Raw genomic sequence first — 22,940 nt, 5'->3', positions numbered from 1 at the left:
TTTTTAAAGAAATCAAATTTAATGTTTCTAAGGGTCCTATTTAATTTTCTTTAGAAATGCACGCTCTAGTTTAGCTTGAAATAATGGTCTAATTTTTTCCTCCTCGGCAAGATAATTTTAGAGACCGAAAAAGCACAAAATAAATCTCCTTCCAGACTTGATTCCTTTGTCAAGACTTTAGAAGCTGACAGAGATTACTACAAAAGGGAAGCTCAGAATCTGAAAAAAATGATGAGAAGTAGGTCTAAAAGTCCAAGACGTCTGTCTCCATCTTCCCGGGTAGGTTTGGAAACATAAATACTTGGCGTTTATTGTTCATACACTGACTTTTGCTGGGCGTGGTGGGCAGCTTGTCATCCCTGCATTTGGGAGGCGGAGACAGGAGGATCTCATTTCGCAGAGCCTCAGCTACTTAGTGAGGCCTCTGCAACCCAGTGAGACCCTGTTTAAAAATAAAGAATAAGTCGGGCGTGGTGGCGCACGCTTGTAATCCCCGCGCTTGGGAGGCGGAGACAGGAGGATGGCGCAGGCTCCAAGCCAGCCGCGCTGGCTTAAGAGACCCTGTTTCCAAATAAAAATATAAAAAATAGGTCTGGGTGTGTAGCCTGGAGGTAGAAGGGCTTCCAGAAACCCCAGTACCACCAAATAAATAAATAAATAAATAAATAAATAAATAAATAGAATAAAAGATAGGGCTGGGGGTGTAGCTCAGAGGTAGAATGCCCCTGGGCTCCATCCCCAGTATGATGAAACAAAAAACAAAAACACTGGCTTTTAATCTTTGATTTCCTCAATGTGGGCGCAGTTCAGTATTGATTTGGTGTGGGTGGCTGTGCTAAGAGGTCCAGAGGCAGAGGGCTCTGGTGGCACAGTGGACCACAATGTTGTTCTCTGTTCCCTGGCGAGTAGAGGTTGGGAGGTAATAAAGCACGTTGGAGCAATTTGGAATGAAGCTGCTGTTAAGGGGTGCTTCTTGTTACACTAGTAGTGACTTCCTTCCACTTCAGTGAGTAGTAGCATCTTTTTATTGGCACCATATGTCAGTGCACATTTGTTGACCTCAGCATCACATTTGCATTTCTTATATAACAATTGCAGGGGGCGAACTGTGATGTGGAGCTGCTGAAGACAAGCACGAGAGATCGCGAGGAGCTCAAGTGTATGCTGGAGAAATATGAGCGCCATCTGGCAGAAATCCAGGGCAATGTCAAGGTTCTTACATCAGAGAGAGACAAGACCTTCCTTCTCTATGAACAGGTAACTTAACTCATAAGAACACATTTTGTAAGCAATCATTTCACTTCTAGGGGTTTCTAGTTATTATTTTAGTTGTCATTTTGTGGTCCTGGTGATTGAACCCCAGGGGCATTCTACCTCTGAGCTACACCCCCAGCTTTATTTTTTATTTTTTTGTGGTACTGGGCGGTGGAACCCAGAGGCTTTCTACCTCCGGGCTACACCCCAGCCCTATCTTATCTTTATTTGGAAACAGGGTCTCACTGAGTTGCTGAGGCTGGCTTTGAACCTGTGCGATCCTCCTGTCTCAGCCTCCCAAATGCTGGGATTAAAAGCGTGTGCCACCACACCCGCCTTTTATTCTTTATTTTATTTTTGTTTTTGTTTTTTGGTGGTACTGGGGTTCCTGAAAACCCTTCTACCTCCGGGCTACACTCCCAGACCTATTTTATACTTCTTTATTTGGAAACAGGGTCTCCTAAGCCAGCGCACGCGGCTGGCTTTGAACCTGCGGGATCCTCCTGTCTCCACCTCCCAAGCGCGGGTGTTACAAGCGTGCGCCACCACACCCAGCTTAGTCTTTATTTTGAAACAGGCTCTCACTAAATTGTGGGCATCACTAAGTAGCTGAGGCTGGCTGTGAATCTACGCTCCTCCTGTCTTAGCCTCTCAAGCACTGGGATTACAGGTGTACACCACCACGCCCAACTAGATATTTGTAATTCTTAAAGTTCAGTGAGAGTGCTTAAAGCTGCCAATCAAATTAATCTAACATTGGATAATTCAATTTGTTGTTAAATATTCTTAATGAAAAGTAATTTATACATTTCCAATATAATAAGTATATGAGTACACCGGTTATTCCCATACCTCCCAAAAGATCAGAGCAATGGACCAGCAGGAAGAATTGACAGGCTTTCAACAGAAGCGAGCCCTGTACATGATTGGAGATAGGGGGAACTGGTGAAGAGGGAGCTGTTCAAACATAAGAGGAAGTAATTATCATCGCGTTGAGGCTTTCGGAAGATGTGATAGGAAGTGAGGTTGGGGTCTTAGTCTTTTCTGTGGAACTTGAGAAGAAGGTCTCTTCCTCTGAGACCCTGAGATGAGCTCAATAGGTCACTCCCAAGTGGAGAAGAGAAGGCAAGGAGACCTCTGCGGCGAGGTGGGCCTGAAGCCATCTGCAGGACATGGATGGTGCCAGGGCCCGAGCAAGGGCAGAGAGCGGGCTCTGTGAGGCCCGTGGGCCAGGAAGCGGGGATGCCTGTGACCTGAGGTGGAAGCAGACACATACGGAGAGAGTCACTAGACCAGTGCTCTCCATGAATGTGCCGATTCGGATTTATACTGCAGAATGGCCAAATGGAGCATACCAGGTGTATTTCTTAACAAAATGTTCTCTGTTGCACTTTTACCAAATTAATTTTATTTTAAAAATTTGGCAGAGATGGTATAAAGGGAATTTCTCTCTCTCTCTCTTTTTTTTTTTTTTTTGGTGGTACTGGGGTTCCTGGAAGCCCTTCTACCTCCGGGCTACACTCCCAGACCTATTTTTACATTTTTATTTGGAAACAGGGTCTCCTAAGCCAGCGCACGCGGCTGGCTTCGAACCTGCGCGATTCTCCTGTCTCTGCCTCCCAAGCGCGGGGATGACAAGCGTGCGCCACCACGCCTGGCGGGAGTTTCTCTTTAAATTCATTAATTTGCATTGTTTGTAAGGCTTAATTTGAGAATAAAAGCACAGCTTTTTGCTGCATGCATACTACTATAGCTTTGCACTGTAACTGGTGGAGATATTCATGTATAGTTTCAAGCTTGTTTTACAAACTTCTTTCTGTGTATTTAAATAATAGGCACAGGAAGAAATTGCCCGACTTCGACGAGAAATGATGAAAAGCTGCAAGTCTCCTAAATCAACCACGGCTCATGCCATCCTCCGAAGGGTGGAGACGGAGAGGGACGTGGCCTTCACCGACTTGCGCAGGATGACCACGGAGCGGGACAGCCTGCGGGAGCGGCTGAAGGTCTGCAGAGCTCCTCTGCCTGAATGCAGGCGAAGCGCCCACAGTGACGCTGACAGACTCTGTTTTGTCTTTTGTTTTTACACAGATCGCTCAAGAGACAGCATTTAATGAGAAGGCGCACTTGGAACAAAGGATAGAGGAGCTGGAGTGCACAGTTCATCACGTGAGGTCCCCTTGGCCGCGCCTGGCTTCCCTCCCTCTGTTCCTTGTTCAGAGAAGCTCTTCTATATTTCTAAGAAACATACAAGTGTTTGTTGTTCTGAAATACTTAAAGCGATATGCATGGTATGAATTGTCACTTTTCTTCTTATTTCCTTCTAAAAATGTGAGTAATTCTGTGTGTGTGGTTGCAAAGTGTGTTCTTTTTTAAAACAACTATCAGGGTGTGTTCTTGGGATTTTAACAACATCCTCATTTTCTCATTTTCCTTTTTTTTTTTTTTTTGTGGGTCTGGGGATGGAACCCAGAGGCATTCAACCTGCGAGCTACACACCCTGCCCTATTTTTTATTCTTTCTTTATCTATTTTCTCTTTCTCTCTTTCTCTCTCTTTCTTTCTTTCTTTCTTTCTTTCTTTCTTTCTTTCTTTCTTTCTTTCTTTCTTTCTTTCGTGGTACTGGGGTTCCTGGAAACCCTTCTACCTCCGGGCTACACTACCAGACCTATTTTTATATATTTTTAATTGGAAACAGGGTCTCTTAAGCCAGCGTGGCTGGCTTGGAACCTGGGTGATCCTCCTTTCTTCGCCTCCCAAGCGCGGGGATTACAAGCGTGCGCCACCACGCCCAGCTCTTTATTTTTTTTTGAAACAGGCTCTCACTAAGTTGCGGAGGGCCTCTCTAAGTAGCTGAGGCTGTCTGCAAACCGGATCCTCTGGTCTCAGCCTCCTGAATACTGGGAAGCATGCGTCATCACATCTGGCTCTTTATTTTTTTACATATTGCCAGATATGATGATATCAAGGATTTGAGGTGCTTTGAGTATATACTTTGAATATATACTTTAGATGTTATGACTATATAAACAGAATTGAGATAATCTGACCTTCTATTACCAAGTTTAATTGTATATACTTAAATTTCTCTGTAGCAAACACTAGATAGGAGAAAAATTATTTTCATAATTCTACTTTATATGTGTGATTTATTAATGTTGTTTAATAAGAAATTCTTTGGTAGCTAGAATATGCATGTAATAGTCAAATTGAGCCATACTGAGACACATAGAGTGCTATGAGGCTTTATTAAAAGGCTGCTCAGTAGCCAGGCGTGGTGGGCACACTTGTATTCCCAAGCATTTGGGAGGCTGAGACAGGACATCGTGGTTCGCGGATGGCCTCAGCTACTTAGGCCCTTTGAAACTCAGTGAGGCCCTGCTTCAAAATAAAGAGGTAGAATGCCCCTGGATTCCATCCCCAGCACTGTAAAAAATAAATAAAGCTGCCAGCGGCTTGCCTTGTTCCTACCACACCGCCTTAGCCACGAAGCCGCCGTGCTGGTCTGACCTCACCTCTTACTGAGTTTTTTTTTTTTTTTTATGGTACTGGGGTTCCTGGAAACGCTTCTACCTCTGGGCTACACTCCCAGACCTATTTGGAAACTGGGTCTCTTAAGCCAGCGCGGCTGGCTTCGAACCTGCACAATTCTCCTGTCTCTGCCTCCCGAGCGCGGGGATGACAAGCGTGCCCACACGCCCTGTGCTCTCACTGAGTCTTGCCGTGAGCCTCAGTTTGTAGAACTGAGAACTGCTCCGGCCTGGAGCGATGCCGTCACCTTGTCCTTCTGCTTCTGTAGCTCGATGATGAGCGGATGGAGCAGATGTCAAACATGACGTTGATGAAGGAGACCATAACCACTGTGGAGAAGGAGATGAAGTCCCTCGCGAGGAAGGCCATGGACACGGAAAGTGAGCTTGGCCGGCAGAAGGCCGAGAACAACTCTCTGAGGTAAAGCAACCTGCCAGCAGCGGTCAGCTGCAGCTGCTAGCTCGTCCGCCACCTTTTCGACTATGTTTCTTTTTTTTCCTTTGTGCTGTACTGGGGTCGGAACCCAGGGGCATTCTACCTCTTATGTTTTTATTCTTTATTTTGAAACAGGGCCTCCTTAGGTTGCACGAAGTAGCTGGGGCTGTCCTTGAACGGTGATCCTCCCGTGACTCCCAAACACTGGGATTGCAAGTGTGGGCCCCCATGCTAGCCTGTAGCATATCTTACAGTGATGATTATTTGATTTTAATCTCTGAGAGGATATCATGAAGCAGTTATAGGAACCTCAAGACACATTCAGATTTTTCCAAGGCCAGTCACAGACTAGTAATGGTGCGCTTCCCTGGGCGCACACGTCACATCTCGGCTGGGTGATGCCCCACCTGGAACCAAAAGAGCTTTTACAAAGTCCTTCTGGTTCTGAGCATATTTTACTTCAGTATTTCCTTTTTCCTTTTTATTTTTTGTGGTTTATATTTATTTTGGGGGAGTTAGCTCAGGGACATTCTCTCTCGGAGCTATACCCTTAGCCCTATTTTGTTTATTTATTTTTTTTCTGTGTGGAACAAGGTCTCTCCAGGTGACTGAGACTCTTGCCCCATTGCTGAGGCTGGCTGGAGCTCTCACTCCTCCTGTGTCAGCCTTCCAAGTACTGGGTTGCAGGCCCATGCCACCACACCTGGCTTTACTGGGTTGCAGGCCCATGCCACCACACCTGGCTTTACTGGGGTGGCAGGCCCATGCCACCACACCTGGCTTTACTGGGGTGGCAGGCCCATGCCACCACACCTGGCTTTACTGGGTTGCAGGCCCATGCCACCACACCTGGCTTTACTGGGGTGGCAGGCCCATGCCACCACACCTGGCTTTACTGGGTTGCAGGCCCATGCCCCACACCTGGCTTTACTGGGGTGGCAGGCCCATGCCCCACACCTGGCTTTACTGGGGTGGCAGGCCCATGCCACCACACCTGGCTTTACTGGGGTGGCAGGCCCATGCCCCACACCTGGCTTTACTGGGGTGGCAGGCCCATGCCCCACACCTGGCTTTACTGGGGTGGCAGGCCCATGCCCCACACCTGGCTTTACTGGGGTGGCAGACCCATGCCCCACACCTGGCTTTACTGGGGTGGCAGGTCCATGCCCCACACCTGGCTTCCACTCTACTTTTATAAACTTAAATTCTCTTCTGGAATATGAACAGAGTAAGAAAATACAAGGCACAGGTTTGACAGTAACTGAGAGCAAGGGTGACTTAGGATATAATTAGGAGAGAAATAGCATGTGATAGAATTCCTGTTAATTGAATGCCAAGCACTTAGCTCCTCCAACATACTGGCATTATAGCAGTAAGAAATGTCAATTCAAGCAACCTATAGACAGTAAGGATGGGAGAATACACTTTTGGAAGATCTCTTAGTGTGCTAGTATCTGTTCACATGAAACATGGAGGTCTACAGACCCACTAAGCATGAATCTCATTAATCCTGTGCTTGGCAGTCTAAGGCAGGAGGGTCTCAGGCTTGTGACCAGCCTCAGCAGCCATAAATAAAAGAGGGATATGGGTGTAGCCCAGAGGCAGAATGTCTCTGAATTCAATCCCTAGTAAAACACACACAGTGGTTCATGCGAATGTGAAATGTGTTTTTGACTCACAGATAATACTTGGTTCACATGTGAATTCTCAGTCTCCATTTGATCTTTCCAGGATCTTGTATGCGTAGGTTAAACCACTTACCAGGACAGATAATTGCTAAAATTCTTACTTTTTTTGTGGTCCTGGGGTTGGAACCCAGGGGCTTTCTACCTACAGGCTACACTCCCAGACCTATTTTATAATTTATTTGGAAACAGAGTCTCACCAAGTTGCTGAGAGCCTCACTAAGTAGCTGAGCCTGGCTTCGAACCTGTGCCATCCTCCTGTCTCAGCCTCCCAAGTGCAGGGATTATAAGCGTGTGCCACCACGCCCAGCTCCCTTTACTTTTTAAAGACATTTACTCTAATAATATTATGAACTCGGGTAAAATGAAAGTAATAACAGAACAAGAGGACAACCACAAAGTAAACCTTGGGAGATAGAAAAAAGTGTGAAAAAATTGAAGTCACTCGCGATTCTGTAACCCGGGAAAATATTAATAGAGAGAGGTTCCCAACTGGAGCTTAACTTGTCTCTACGTATGCATACGCTTTCTGTGTGATTGAGATTGGTCCTTGTATCGTTTTATGTTTGGCTGGATTCATTTAATTATACATCACACACATTTACCTATATCATTACGAGATATTTGAAGACATTCTAGTAGTTTATTATACTGTTCTAAGAGATATAAGTTTGTACCTTTGCTCTAAGAGTTTGGTTAAAGTATAGCAGAAATACAGTAGACTGCATATCTTATGTGTGTGGTCTGGAGAGTTTTGGCCTGGGTACGTATGCACCTGTAAGACCAGCCCCACGTTCTGAGCAGTGGCCTGGTCTTCCCTCCAGAGCTGCATCTAGTGTTGTGATTTTAGCTTTGACATTTAGCTATATGATCCAGTTCAAGTTAATTTTTTGTATGGTGCAAGATGTAGGTTGAAGTTTACTTTTTACATGTGGGTGTCCGGGTGCCCCAGCACCACTTGGTGAAAAGACTTAACTTTGGTGGGTTGCTTTGCACCCCTGTGGGTCAGTTGTTTGTATTTCTTTCTTTTTTAAAATTGTGGTGAAAAGCACATTGCAATCTACCTGGTTAAACACTGATGTGTACTGTACAGTTCTGATAACCATAAGAACCCTGTTGCACGGGTCCTATACCTAGCCCTCCGTGTCCACTGAAGAGCACCCCCATCCCCTAGCCACTGCTTCACTAAACTTGGTGAGTTGACCTCTACAGGTGGGGCATTGTGCAGCGTTTGGCTGTGCCTGTCTATTTAACTACTGTAATGTTCTCAAGGTTCAGCTTGTTGTCGCTATGACAGAATCGCCTCCTTTTCAAGGCTGAGTAATCTCTTGAATGTATATGCCTCATTTTCTTGATCCATTCATAGACGTTTGGATTGCTTTCACCTCTTGGCTATTGTGAATGGCCATGAACAGAGGAATGCAAATATCTCTTTGAGATTTTTTTTTTCCGTACTGGGGATGGAACCCAGGGGCATTCTACCTCCAAGCTATACCCCCAGCCCTATTTTTTAGTTTTTATTTGGAAACAGGGTCTCACTGAGTGGCAAAAGGCCTCACTAAGTAGCTGAGGCTGCCTGTGAACCACAGTCGTCTTATCTCAGCCTCTCAAATGCTGGGCCACCATCCCAAGCATGCGCCACCATACCCGACTCTTTCTTTGAGATCTTAATGTCTATTCTTTTGAAATAATACCCAGAAGTGGGATTATTGGATCATATAGTAGTTCTATTTTTTTTTTTAGTTTTTCAGTTTTATTAAGGTATAATTATTGAACAAAAATTGAATATACTGAGGTGTACAGTGTGGTGTTTTGATGTACATATATTGTGAAGTGATTACCTCATTCAATGTAAGTGACATATCTGTTTCCTCCCATAGTTCCTTTTGTGTGTGTGAGGTGACAATATTAAAATCGGGTCTTTTGGAAAACTTCAAACCTATGGTATCTTATTATCTGTGGCAGGGTGTCTCATTGTTAGCCATGCCTCCCTGCTCCTGGTCACCGCTGCATCTGGTCACCCTGCGCATTTGTCTCTTGACCCTTAAGACTGCAGGTTGTACGCTTTGAGCGGAGTCGCCCTGCTTCTCCACCCCCAGCCATGGCGACTGGTAGCTGCCTTTCTACTCTCTTTTTAGTTCTTGGACTTTTTTTTTTGGTACTGCAATTGAACCCAGGGGCATTCCACTTCTGAGCTAAACTTCTAATCCTTTTTATTTACTTAATTATCTTATTTTTTGCAGTACTAGGGATTTGTGAGCCCAGGGGCATTCCCTGAGCTACAACCCCAGCCCTATTTTATTTTTTTATTTTGAACAGGGTCTCGTCAGTTGCTGAGGCCGGCCTGGAGCCTGCAATCCTCCCGCCTCAGCCTGCCAAGTCCTGGGATTGTCCTCCCACGTGCCCGGCTTGTACCTGCCTACACTCCCACCCGACTGTGGAAGGGCTTCCTTTTCTGCACAGCCTGGCCATCTCCTGCTGTCTTCTGGCCCTTTGGCACCAGCATCCTCTTGTCCACGGGAGTGACATCTCATTATGGTTTGGGTTTGCATTTTCCTGCCTAGTGATGTTGAGCACCTTTCCGTGTACCTGTTGGCATGCATGTCTTCCTTGGGAAATGTCTGTTTGAGTCCTTTGCTTGGCTGTGTGTGTGTGTGTGTGTGTGTGTGTGTGTGTGTGTGTGTGTTGTGTGGTACTGGGGATTGAACCCAGGGGCATTCTACCTCTGAGCTGCACCTTCAGCCCTGTCCTTTTTTTTTTTTTTTTAATTATTATTGTTTCTTTTTTTTTTTGTGGGTCTGGGGATGGAACCCAGGGGTATTTGACCTCCGAGCTATATCCCTTGCCCTATTTTTTATTCTTTATTTTGAAACAGGGTCTCACTGAGTTGTAAAGGGCCTCATTAAGTAGTAGCTGAGGCTGTCCGCAAACCGTGATCCTCTGGTCTCAGCCTCCCGAATGCTGGGATTACAAACGTACACCACCACGCCCGGCTTTTTTTTTTTTTTTTTTTTTTTAAACAGGGCCTCACTAAGTAGCTGAGGCTGGCCATGAACCTGGGATCCTTTCTGTCTTCGCTTCCCAAGTACTGGGATGACAAGTGTGCGCCACCGCTGCCCACTCCTTTGCTTGTCTTTTAGTTTTTTAAAACCATTTTTGCTGTTTAGTTGAATGCATTGCTTCTATGTTTTGGACATTAGCTCCTGTTATACAGCCAGCTTGCATGTTCTCCCCATGCTCTGCCTTTTAATTTGGTGATGGTTCCCTCTGCTGGACAGAGGGAAGAGCTCAGCTGATGTGGCCCCCATTTGTTTAGTTTTGCTTTTGCTGCGTTTGTTTTCTGTGGTTTAATGTTTCAGTTCTTCTGTTTATTTCTTTAGTCCATTTGATTTGTTGGAGACTTACTTTGCCCCATTGGCTATTCTAGCTCTTTGGCATTCTGACCTTGGAATCAGCCTCACAATGTATAAAAATAAGCTGGCTTGGAAGCTCGTTGGCGTTGGGAGCGGTAGTGACAGTGTTGAGCCTTCTCATTTCGCCATCCACGCAGCTGTCGACTTCCCTGGGCAGGTCTTGCACGTTAGGTGCCCAGTTCTCCCTGTGTCGTTCTCATTTCTATGCGGTTGGTTATAAATGGAATTTTCAAATTTCACTTTCCAACTGTTTGTTTTAGCGTGGGAAAGTGCAGTTGTTTTTAAATAAATAAACTTTACAATTTAGAACAGCTAGATTTGCAGAAAACTTGTGAAGACTGGAATGTCCCTGCACCTCACACCTAGTCTTCTCTAGCACGATGTTTCACGGTACTAGAGTATGTGGTCGGTCCTGTGAGTCGTGGCTGATAGAACGCACACTCTGCAGGTTTCTCCATTTCTCTCCTAATGCCCTTTTCTGTTCCAGGACCGTGCTCCCAGTTCCACGTTGTACTCAGTGCTCGTGCCTCCTCGGGCTTCTCCTGGCTGACAGTCTCAGGTCCCTGCTTGACACTTGGGAGGAGTGCTCAGCAGGTGTTTTGGAGCCGGCACTTTTGGAGTTTGTCTCCATTTTCCCGTGGTTAGACTGCGGAGCCGTGTTTGGGGACAGGACTCAGAGACGCAGTGCCCGGGTATGTCTGTCGGTCCGGGTGATGGCCCATCCTTGGTTTCATCTTGGCCGCTCCCTAGCGTCCCGCCTGGAAGTCTCCAGACTCCACCCAGCGGTCTGTGCTTCCCCCTCAGCCTATGTTTTGAGCCTGCAGCATCCAGCTCTGGGCCCTTGGCGGTTGTTAAGGACAAAGGGCTGTTACCCTTAACCGAAATGACGGAGAAGTCAAATTTCTTCCTTAAACTTATAAAATGTTCATCTTTTCTATTCTCTTTAGAAATAACACAAGTACATAATACATGCAGAGTAGCCAGTGATGTTCATCTCAATAGATCCTACCCATTCTGCTTCAATTTAAATAAAATCATATGTTGGGAAATGAACTGCTTTGGCTTGAAAGCTTACCACAGTTTTACCTTCTTAACTGAGGTGAATATAGCTCATCCTCGGTGTCAGCCTTACTGAGCACCACAGCCACTCACGATGCCCAGAGAGCTATTGGAATTCCTTTGAACTGGTCGGTGTTCGCCATGGTTACACGTAGCAATTCCTGTGGTCCCACAGACAGACACCTGAAATTTGTAACCACATGGACATATTTTTATCATCTGCTTATCAATTAGATTATAAGGTAGATTACAGAGGGAACATGTACAAATTAGTATTAAGAGGGAACCACCACATTTTAATGTTATTTACTAATTTCCTCTGTGTGTGTGTGTGTATGTGTGTGTGTGTGTGTGTGCATGTGTGTGTGTGTTTACTGGGTATTGAACCCAGAGGTACTCTGCCTATTAGCAACAACCCTAGCCCTATTTTATTTTTAAAGTTTCATAACATGGCCTTGCTAAGTTGCTGAGACTGGTTTTGAACCTGAGATCCTCCCATCTCAGCCTTTCAAGTACTGGGATTACAGGTGTGTGCCACCTTGCCTGGCTACACACTCCTTTCAAATGTATCTTCTGTGTTTGGGTATTACATTGTACTAATAAGGAGAGGCATGGGTGTTTTTAAGACACTTAAGTATTTCCTTCCTTGAAGTAAAAATTGTTATATTAAAAGATAAAGACTAATGACTACAATGCACCAATAAAAATTTAAAAAGGTAAAAGACTAGGAAAATTCAAGAGCAACAGAATCACTTTTTATGGAAACAGTTTTGTTTTTTAACTTTGCACCCAAGGATGACTGCTACTTTGTAAAACAGTTTCCCAACAACAAAGCTTTTAGCTCAAACAAACATTTCTTCTGCTAAAAGTACTACAATAAAAACGGAGCAGACTCTGGGCGAAGCCACAGTCCTGGCTCCGGGACTCAGGGAAGCAGTCTCCAACACAGTGGCATCGAGCTCAGACGTCATAGCTGGTGGAGAAAAGCAGACTGGGGAGGAGAGGCGGGTGGTGGTCCCCAAGGCCGAGTGGGAGGAGAGGCGGGTGGTGGTCCCCAAGGCTGAGCGGGAGGAGAGGCGGGTGGTGGTCCCCAAGGCCGAGCGGGAGGAGAGGCGGGTGGTGGTCCCCAAGGCCGAGCCTCGGCTGCTCTGGAGTCCGGCAGCAGAGCTCGGTGGTGCACACTACCTTGGCGCTTTCTCGCTCTTTAAGACACCGCACACCTCCTGCAGAGCTAACTGGGACTTCAGGAGATGAGCGGGTTGATTCAGGGGTCCTGGCTTCAAGCAAGTATACCGGGCGCAGGTTGGGGGTCCTAGAAATCTCGCTGGCGCTCTCAGTGGTGAGCATCGCGAAAACCTGCACATAACCTTCCAAGTCTGAGTGGCCGCTGCAGAGTGACCAGGGGGCTGGAATGTCGGTGGGGCAGGGCCTGCGCTTAGGAAGCCCAGCCGGTCCCTGGAACGCCCAGCGAGAAGAGCGCGGCTCCCAGCCCTGCTGCTGCTGCTGCTGCTGGTCCAGGCCCTTCCCCTTCAGTTACCTTATGCGCAGCCCTCTCTTTTCTGCTGACCTTTGACGTGCGTGCCCCGCTCCCGGGCTGTCTGTCTGGCTTTTTCTTCCTCTGCATTTTAGACTGGGCCGTTCTGCGGACCTGCCTCCCTGGGCTCTGTTGGAGTCCTGAGTGCCAGGATGACTCCCGCTCCCGCGCTGTGGTTCTGTGTCGTTGCTGCTGCTCTTCCCTAATTTGTCATAATGATTTCAGATTTCCCACTTCATAACATCCGTCTCCTATCTGAGACCTCATGCCATTTTCTTTTCTTGCTTTTGGAGTGTCTTGTAACTTTTGTTGTTGACAACAGTGTGTTGTGTTAGGGTCCAGAAACAGGTCAGAATGTGAGGAGCTGGGTCTTGCTGCTTTTCATGGTGTCGTCTTGGCCTCCCACATGCAGGGATGGAGCCATGTGCCGTGACACCTGGCTGGCTCAGTGTGTTACAGGGATCTTATGGCTGTTTTGGAAAATATCTGGTTCTAATGCCGTGTGTGTGTGTGTGTGTGTGTGTGTGTGTGTGTGTGTGTATTACTGGGGACTGAACCTAGGAGCATTCTACCTCTGAGATAAGTTATACCCCAATCCTATTTTATTCTTTTATTTTGAAATAGGGTCTCACTAAGTTGCAGAGGGCCTAGCTAAGTTGCTGAGGCTGGCTGTGAACCTGCGATCCCCTGTCTCAACCTCCCAAATATTGGGATTACAAGTGTGCGCCACCATGTCAGCTTGTAATGCAGTTTAATAGCGTGAGTGAAGCCGCCATGTACACTGGAATGTTTTGCATGTGTATGGGGGATGGGAGAGACACTAACACCATAACACTTTCATAAGGTTTTACAGTGCTTTATTGGTGCATTCTAGTCTCATATCACAGCGCAGGGCGTGTGATGGTGACAGGCACACGGCACTTGCTGGCTGTCCCCTTCCCTCACCTCCTCCCCACAGGACGCTGAGGCTGGCGCTCGTATTCCCACACACCTGCCTGTGTCGGGAGGTGATTCTCGTGATCCCCCCTCCCTACTCCTCCCCGCCCACCGCTCTGGCTCCACTGGGGCTTCTCCTCTGAAGTTACTCTGGGACCTGACCACGCCACGCCCTAGCCTCCGTAGGAGAACATGCACGACCTTCACTGCCCGTGTCTGCCTGTCTCGCCTGACGCCGTGTCCTCGGGGTCATCCGTTTCCCTGAAATGACGTAACTGCTCACCTTCCTGGCTGAGCAGGATCCCATGTGTGCCCGCCATCATCTTGTGACCCTCTCACCTGCCGACGGACACCGAGGCCGGCCCACGTGTGGCCGTCCTGGACTGTGCCGCTCGGGTACTCCCAGAGCTTCTGCCTCGCGCAGCACGCCGGGTCGGCCTGTCCCCGTCGGCCCCGAGGTGGAGCAGCCTGAGGGGCCTGCCTTGGCATCTGTGGCTGCATGTTGGCATGAGAGGAGGGGCTTTAGAGAGATGATGCCAGGGCCTGCCCCGGGGCCACCCCTGCAGGATGGACCCGGGGCTGCTCTGCCAGGAGGTGGGTCTTGCTGAATTGTCCAGGCTGGTCCTGGGATTGCAGTCCTCCTGCCTTAACCTTCTGAGCAGCTGGATTGCAGGCTGTAGCCGTCGTGCCTGGCTGAGCTTTTTATTCATTGTGTTACTTGTATGGCTGCTGTCTGGGAATTTGCTTGTCTTACTGCTTGAACATAATCTCAGGATTCACAGGACGTTGCGCACACATACAGAAGCGCACGCACCCTTCACTCGGCTGTCCCCAGTGGCTGCTCATCACGCGTACTTCCAGTACAGAGCTAAACCCATGTTTGCGTAGTAGCCAGGGACTATTCCCCGTGTAACAGTTTCCAGTCAGAAAATAATGATTTGGAGCCGGGCGTGGTGGGTACGCTTGTAATCCCTGCGCTTGGGAGGCTGAGGCAGGAGGATCGCGCAGGTTCGAAGCCAGCCTCAGCTACTTAGTGAGGCTCTCAGCAACTTAGTGATAACCCTGTTTCCAAATACAATATAAAATAGGTCTGGGAGTATAGCCTGGAGGTAGAAAGCCTCTGAGTTCCACCCTCAGTGTCACCAAAAAAAAAAAAAAAAAAAAGATTTGGAGGGCTTATAGCCTTTGTATTACAAGGCTTAAAAATATTAAAGATTATATGTAGGTGGAAAAACCTGGATTCAACTTTGAATTTGTATGGTTACTTTAAAATGTGTATAGCCCCCCTCAAAAAACACTGAATAGTGAATACCAACAAGCCAATAGGAGCTTATGTTTGAGTGGTGGAGTGAGGGGCCCTTTGGCCCTTTACTTTCCAAACTTCCTATGATGTGGTTTTATGTTTAAAAAAGTATATTAGTGTCCTTAAATGTTTTAGACTTAAATGCATTAGAAGTTAACAAAACATTAAAATTTTAGAATTAGTTTTATTATTAAAATATTTGCAGACTTTTATATGAAAATACAGAAAAAGATCTTTCTGATACTCAGCGGCACCTTGCTAAGAAAAAATATGAACTGCAGCTTACTCAGGAGAAAATTATGTGCTTGGATGAAAAAATTGGTGAGTTTTTCCCTCTGATATTATTTTTATTTTTTCTTTAGTCTGATAGAAAATTGTGTTCCCTTTAGTTATAACAAGGATAAACTTAGAAACAAGCCCTTAGCCTAAAAGTTTATAAGTAAAAAATAATGGGAAATGCATTTTTCTTTAATAGTAAAATTATTTTAATGAGATTTAGGACCATATTAGAACTTATAGGTTGTTAGTGAAGAAGTAGCTAAACAAAGCAGCAACATTAAAAACTTATGATGTCCTCATATTTACAGTTTTGTATAACGCAGCTTAGAGCTGTTGTCACGGCACATTGTTGTGCTTGTATGTGTGTTACTTTTGGTGGAAAGTATATGTATGTTTGGTTGTATGACATTACTTGGGTTTATAAAAATAACTTTTATAAAATTTCCTATATATGTTTCTTACCACTTATGTATATGAAAATATGGTCATAATTTAGTCTTCTTATAAGTAAAAGGTAATTTTTTCAGAGCTATGAGAGAGTCTATCTTAAGACACAGGAAAATTTTTAACATGTGCTCTTCTGTGTGTAATGTCTAGTATGGCATTAATTTAGGTAACGGAGTTGCTATTTATTGAGACAAGTATTAAAATGTAATATTGACAGAGAATTCTTTTTTTTTTTTCTGCAGTACTGGGGATGGAACCCAGGGCATTCTACCTCCAAGCTCCACCCCCAGACCTATATTTTATTCTTTATTTGGAAACAGGGTCTCACTGAGTTGTGGAGGGCCTAAGTAGCTGAGGCTGGCCTTGAACCACGATCCTGCTGTCTCTGCTTTCTGAGTGCGCCACCATGCCTGGCTGAGAATTTATTTTTTTAATATGTTGAGTCCAAGTGAAGATGTAAAATCAGATGTTTAATAAATAAGTTTGTGTCTCAGAAGAGAAATCTAAGCTAATAATATATATTTGCTATATGTCACTATATATTTTAAAACCATGAAATTGTTGGGCGTGTTGGCACACCCTTGTAATCCCAGTGCTTGGGAGGCTGAGACAGGAGGATCGCACAAGTTTGAAGCCAGCCTCAGCTACTTAGGCTCTCAACAACTTAGTGAGACCCTGTTTCCAAATAAAGTATAAAAGAGGTTTGGGGGTGTAGCCCGGAGATAAAAAAGCCCCTGGGTTCCACCCTCAGTAACACACACACACACACACACACACACACACACACACACATATATATATATAACCATAAAATCACCCAGAGGAGTGTAGAGAATGAGGTGAGGATGCAGGCCTGAGTGGGTGCTGTCCCAGGGGTGAGGGAGCAGAGCTTTCTGGGCGGGTGTGACCCCTGCAGACACTGCTGAGAAGCAGGTGCGAGGAGGGCGAGGCGGGGGCCTCAGAGTGAGTGGCTGTGGGACAGGCTGGACAGTGGTGGGCTTAGCTGCGCAGGCGGCAGTGGAGTGGAGGCCAGGAGGCCTCTGCAGAGCTGGCCAGCGGGAGGGAGGCAGGGAAGGGGAAAGCAAGGAGGCCGCTCAGGGCGTGAGCTGAGGACAGGAGAGCTTTGAACCCGTTGCACGGCTGGCTGACCAGCAGCAGGAATGAGCGAGTGCAGAGCCCACTGTGTGGGCTGCCTTAAGGCCGCGCGGGGTGAAGGGGCGCCGTGCACCCCGGCGCTGCCTGGCACAGATGGAGCGGGCTAGCCAGGATTCGCCTGGCGGCTTCAGAGCTGCATGGCACAGGGAAGCTGGTGGAGAGCACGGGCCAGGCTTCTGGGCGAGGGAGGGCCAGCGCGGGAGTCTGCCCGCCCCTGCCCGCCCCCGGCTTCGGATGCCCGGGCCTTGCTAGGGCCCCGCTCAGAGTCAGCATGGGCTGGGGGCAGGGGTGCGCTGAGCGCACATGCTGCCCTGCCCACCCCCAGGAGCCAAGCCAGGCGGAGGGAGAACTGCAGCTGGAGGGGCGCCGCTCTCCTCCGCCACCTCGGCTTGCAGGCAGAGCCTCGCTACCTGGACGCCTCCCACCCGGCAGGGATTCTAGAAGAATCTCCATGTCAGTGACATTTGACTTAATTGGCTGTATTAGGAAGCTTTGTTACCAGTTTGACATACAGCAGTCATTCTAGGTAGACAGAGGGGGGGAAACTCAGGAGGGCAAAGGCCATAGGGGTTTTGATGCTCCACCTACTTCGTGCTCTCCTCTCTGCCGCATGAGGACTTAGGGCGCAGCTTTCCTCTGCTAATGGATTCAAGGCTCTTACGTGTACTTCTACATTTATGAACCACTTAGAATTTCACAATTCATTGCAGTTTTTAATCACTAACAACAAAAAGCATTTTTCATTGGGATAGAGTCTTCTTGTTGTTAACTGTAGACTGTAATGTAGGAGAACTTTGAGAAGTATTTTCACCTGCTTGATTGGAAAAAAGATGTTCTCTTGATTAAAACAACACTCCTGTGATGGCATAGATAACTTCACCAGGCAGAGCATCGCGCAGCGAGAAGAGATCAGCATTCTCGGGGCCGCCCTCAACGACCTGGCGAAGGAGAAGGAATGCCTGCAGGCCTGCTTGGATAAGAAGTCAGAGAACATCGCCTCGCTCGGAGAGAGCCTGGCAATGAAGGTGCAGTTGGGGGGAGTGGGGGGGGAACCGAGGTGGGGGGACCGTGGCCAGGGGGGCTGAGGCAGGGGGGGCTGTGGGGGAAACCACGGCTGGGGGACTGAGGCAGGCGGGGGAACCGTGGTTGGGAGCCGTGGCACACCAGAGGTGCTCAAGTATTGACCTGGCTCCCTTGAATCTGAACGGAAGGACTTTCTCAGAGTTTTTTCTAGAGAGCCGAAACTTTTAAATCAGACTCTGAAATATTCGACGATAGCCTTAGGAAGTATGTGTACGAACCTACTGGCTAATGTTTTAAATTGGTTTTCTTTCTATCATGAATTAGTGACTAATATTCACTGGCAATAACTAAATCAAATGCAGAAAAAAGCAATAAGACAGTTTCTCCCGGAGCCGTTTCAGGCAGCCTGGGGGGCTGCTTCCTCCGTGACGGCCGCTGTGGTGGTGAAGCGGGAATGCGGGTCTCATCCCCCAGCCTCTGGAGGCAGGCTGCGTGGTGTCGCGCAGAAAGCCAGTTGGTGATTCCGACCCCTCTTGTGCTGTCACTGAGAACAGCGGAACAGGGTTAGCCCAGAGACACTGGCGCTCTTCCTGGGCACGAGTGTTCCCAAGCCAGTCCCTGGCGTGCTTCCCACGGACGTCTTCAGCAGTGACCGCACCGTTAGAATACGGTCTTTCCCAGTGAAGGGAGCTCATTCACCAAGTACCCACCCAGCCACCCACCCGTTCTTTCTACAGACATTTGTTGGCAGGTGCCAGGTTAGGGTGAAGCGGAGGCAGGATGAGCTGTGGAACAGTAGACGCATGTGTGAGGTGCCCTAGGCCTGTGCGCAGGTGTCTCGGAGTCTTGACAGCTTCCTGCTTGGGCCTGGGAGTTAGCGGAGGGAAGAAGGAAGTGCGAGGAAGGCTTCCAAGGAGCGGCTCTGCCTGGGTTTCCTTGAAAGTCACCAGAAATTAGCCAGAAGATGGAGCTGGAAAGGAAAGTGGGGCGGCCATCCAGGCCGGCAGAGCAGCCACAGAGAAGCCAGGGAGTCTCATGGGAACTCCTGACCACGTGGCATGGCCAAAGAATAGTTTGCAAAGGTGTGGAGGGCCAAACGAGAGCCGGGACAGAAAGCTAGCTCACAAAGACGGGGCGTTGGTGGGGTCTCCACCGTCACGGTGTGGCTGGTTGATACGGTAATGTAATGAAATCGTTGGATCTTTATTTTATTTTATTTTATTTTATTTTTTGGTGGTACTGGGGTTCCTGGAAGCCCTTCTACCTCCGGGCTACACTCCCAGACCTATTTTTGCATTTTTATTTGGAAACAGGGTCTCCTAAGCCAGCGCGTGTGGCTGGCTTCGAACCTGCGCGATCCTCCTGTCTCCGCCTCCCAAGTGCGGGGATGACAAGCGTGCGCCACCACGCCCGGCATGGATCTTTATTTTAGGACAGATGTTCTAGCATTTGTAAATCCATAAAAGGTGGATTATGAGGAAACGGGAATAGCATCAGGGACACCTGTGCGGAGACAGAGGCGTGTTGGTGAGGCAGGTGTGAGGTGGGGAAGCTGGGCCCCAGAGGCGTCCTGAGGACAGGCACAGGATTTGTGGTAGGACCTGGGCTGCGCTCAGTGGCCCTTGGGACATGCAGATGAATATTCGAAGGCTCTTGGGGTTTTAGGTTTGGAGAAAACACTGAATAATAAACAGACTTGTGAGTATGAGCTTAGCTGGAGTCATCAAAGGTCACGGAACAGCACAAACTGCTTTACTTGCTGGAAAGCCTGACTCATTATTTTTGAAATTTTATGATTTCTTAAGTGGAATTTTTCTTCTCCTTATATTTAAAACTTTTTTTGTTGTTATTAGGGATTTAATCTAGGGGCATTCTACCTCTGAGTTACACTCCCATTCCTGGTTTTTTTTTTTTTTTTTTTTTTAATCGTAAGGTCTTGTTAAGTTGCCGGGACTGGCCTTATAGCTGTGATCTTCCTGGGATTACAGGTGTATGGCACCATAGCCAGCCAAAGCATTTTTTGAGTAGCTAAGCATAATATCCATTTAATTAATTTGCAGTACTGAGGTTGAATCCAGAAATATTCTACCTCTGAGCTATAACCCCAGCCCAATTTTATTTTCTATTTTGAAACAGGGTCTTGCTAAGTTGCTGAGGCTGTCCTTGAACCTGCAATTCTTCTGTCTCTCTGCCTCCCAAGTACTGGGATTATAGGTGTGAGCTACCATGCCTGGCTCATAATTTCCTTTTAAAGCACTACTATTTAGAGACAAAAATCATATCTTTCAGAATCTCATTTTTCTCTGCCATAACTAATATTTTATATATATTTCATTCTGCTCACTATACCAATGTTAACTTTCTTTCATAAGGAATACTGAGTCACAAGTTCATTTCAAAATCAAAAATCTTATATAAGATATTATAAAAGTAAGAACATTTGTCCTCTAAAGGGAAAATAATGTTTAAAGCTCGTGTTAGTTAAAGAGACAATGTTCTCTGTGACATTTCAAGACTGAACTAATAAACACCCTTCAGTGAAGAATAGGACTATTTTATAGTCTAATATGGAGGTTATAGAAATGAATTAATTTGGACAAGTCTGTGTTATTGTGAATAAGGAGAACATTTTCTGGTGATCATAGATTATTTTGTGTATGTGGTATTGGGGATGAAACCCAGGAGCATTCTACCTCCAGGCTACCCCCTGTCCCTAGTTTTTGGGCCTCACTAAGTAGCTGAGGCTGTCTGCAAACCCAGATCCTCCTGTCTCAGCTTTCCAAATGCTGGCATTACAAACATGCACCACCACGCCCAGCCAAATTCATAGATTTTTTTTTTTTTTTTTGGTGGTACTGGGGTTCCTGGAAGCCCTTTTACCTCCGGGCTACACTCCCAGACCTATTTTTACATTTTCATTTTTGGAAACAGGGTCTCCTAAGCCAGCGCGCACGGCTGGCTTTGAACCTGCGCGATCCTCCTGTCTCCGCCTCCCAAGCGCGGGGATTACAAGCGTGCGCCACCACGCCCGGCTAAATTCATAGATTTTTGAGTGAGAAAAATCAGAATTACTTATATAGTTTTTCTTAGTACATTTATGATCATCTCAGCCAAAATGAATCCTCCCAGTTCCCATGAACCTTTGTTCCTGGCTCTATGAACATATTGGAATATTACATTTCTAGTTGGTAGATTTGAGGATGGGGGTATTAGGATCCTACTAAGAGAAAAATAAGGGGACATATTCTTGTATCCTGCTCAGTAATTTTGTTTCCCTGGATACTTTACAATGTTCAGAAATATTCAAGGTGAACTTCTGAGTAAGGAAAGTCTCCTTTTAAGCTTATAAAGCATATTTCAAGCTTAACCAAATAATGACCTTCAAAAACACTAGAAGTTCAGTTAGCTTTTCAGAATTTATTTTAAAATGTATTATATTTTTAAACTGTGTAAACATTCCATCTTAAGCAGCGTTTTGTGTTTGGGATTTTTCTCCATGGGTTTGCTTTTCCTAAAGGTGTTTAACTGTTGTTGTTAATGGATGTTTAGCCATACTTCAGTCATTGCTGCCAGGTGTAGAATCTTGGATTTCATCGGAGAGCAGACCGGGAACGGAGGCCCAGGTTCCCTGGGCACATGATGAGGGAAGCTAGCGTGAAGCCGGGAGTGAGGCTGCTCCGGAGCTGCGCTTTGCAGGCAGGGGCAGAGGTGGCTGAGGGAGCTGGGTGGGCCTTTCATCGCTTTGCTTGGTTACTTAGGCCTTAAAAGGCCAAAGGCAAGGGGAGATGTTATTACTTAGTGAGGGATAGTCTACTCTTCTGTACGGCTGATGTAGCGCGAAGGATGTTACATACCGTGGTATAGTTAGGCTAGCTCAGGCTCAGCAAGGGTGTTAAAGGAGCCGTGCTCATGGTGGAAGGCAGGAAGGCACTGGGCCTGCTCCAGCCTCGGCGGGCCCACCCTCTGCTCCAGAACGCCAACACGGGGCGGCGCGGGAAGCCTCTGGGCACAGTGGGTGTAGACGGGGTGCGGGACGCCTCTGGGCAGAGTGGGTGTAGACAGGGCGTAGGGACCCTCTGGGCACAGTGGGTGTAGACGGGGCGTGGGGACCCTCTGGGCAGAGTGGGTGTAGACAGGGCGTGGGGACCCTCTGGGCACAGTGGGTGTAGACGGGGCGTGGGGACCCTCTGTGCACAGTGGGTGTAGACGGGGCGTGGGGACCCTCTGGGCAGAGTGGGTGTAGATGGGGCGTGGGGACCCTCTGGGCACAGTGGGTGTAGACGGGGCGTGGGAACCCTCTGGGCACAGTGGGTGTAGACGGGGCGTGGGGACCCTCTGGGCACAGTGGGTATAGACAGGGCTTGGGACACCTCTGGGCACAGTGGGTGTAGACGGGGCGCTGGAGCCTCTGGGCAGAGTGGGTGTAGACGGGGTGCGGGGACCCTCTGGACAGAGTGGGTGTAGATAGGGTGCGGGACGCCTCTGGGCACAGTGGGTGTAGACGGGGCGCTGGAGCCTCTGGGCAGAGTGGGTGTAGATGGGGCATGGGGACCCTCTGGGCAGAGTGGGTGTAGACGGGGTGCGGGACGCCTCTGGGCAGAGTGGGTGTAGACGGGGCGTGGGAACCCTCTGGGCACAGTGGGTGTAGATGGGGCGTGGGAACCCTCTGGGCACAGTGGGTGTAGACAGGGCGCTGGACCCTCTGGACACAGTGGGTGTAGACGGGGCGTGGGGACCCTCTGGGCACAGTGGGTGTAGACGGGGCGTGGGGACCCTCTGGGCACAGTGGGTGTAGACGGGTACTGCTGCCTCTTACCACACACTAAGAGTGAAAGGCATCTGTAAGGACCAGACTGGAGCGGCGTTTAAAGATGATGCTGAAGACAC

General features: G+C 47.7%; 1 protein-coding gene across 3 annotated transcripts in view; it reads left to right on the top strand.

The window, feature by feature from the left end:
* Positions 1-228: 228 nt before the first annotated feature.
* Positions 229-22,940, top strand: part of TSGA10 (testis specific 10) — a gene marked incomplete at both ends in the record, with an annotated part of 41,866 nt that continues 19,154 nt past the window's right edge. For 2 of the 3 annotated variants that reach the window (XM_080711164.1, XM_080711165.1), the window contains 7 exons: positions 229-279; positions 1,099-1,257; positions 3,090-3,260; positions 3,346-3,423; positions 5,053-5,204; positions 15,355-15,470; positions 17,901-18,055. In XM_080711164.1, coding sequence (XP_080567290.1) covers positions 229-279; positions 1,099-1,257; positions 3,090-3,260; positions 3,346-3,423; positions 5,053-5,204; positions 15,355-15,470; positions 17,901-18,055 — 882 coding nt within the window. The remainder of the gene's footprint in view (positions 280-1,098; positions 1,258-3,089; positions 3,261-3,345; positions 3,424-5,052; positions 5,205-15,354; positions 15,471-17,900; positions 18,056-22,940) is intronic. The other variant, XM_080711166.1, reaches the window with a different exon arrangement.

This window comes from Muscardinus avellanarius (assembly GCF_963383645.1).
Source record: "Muscardinus avellanarius genome assembly, chromosome: 15".
Classification (NCBI taxonomy): domain Eukaryota; kingdom Metazoa; phylum Chordata; class Mammalia; order Rodentia; family Gliridae; genus Muscardinus; species Muscardinus avellanarius.
This window is presented reverse-complemented; position numbering and strand designations above follow the sequence as displayed.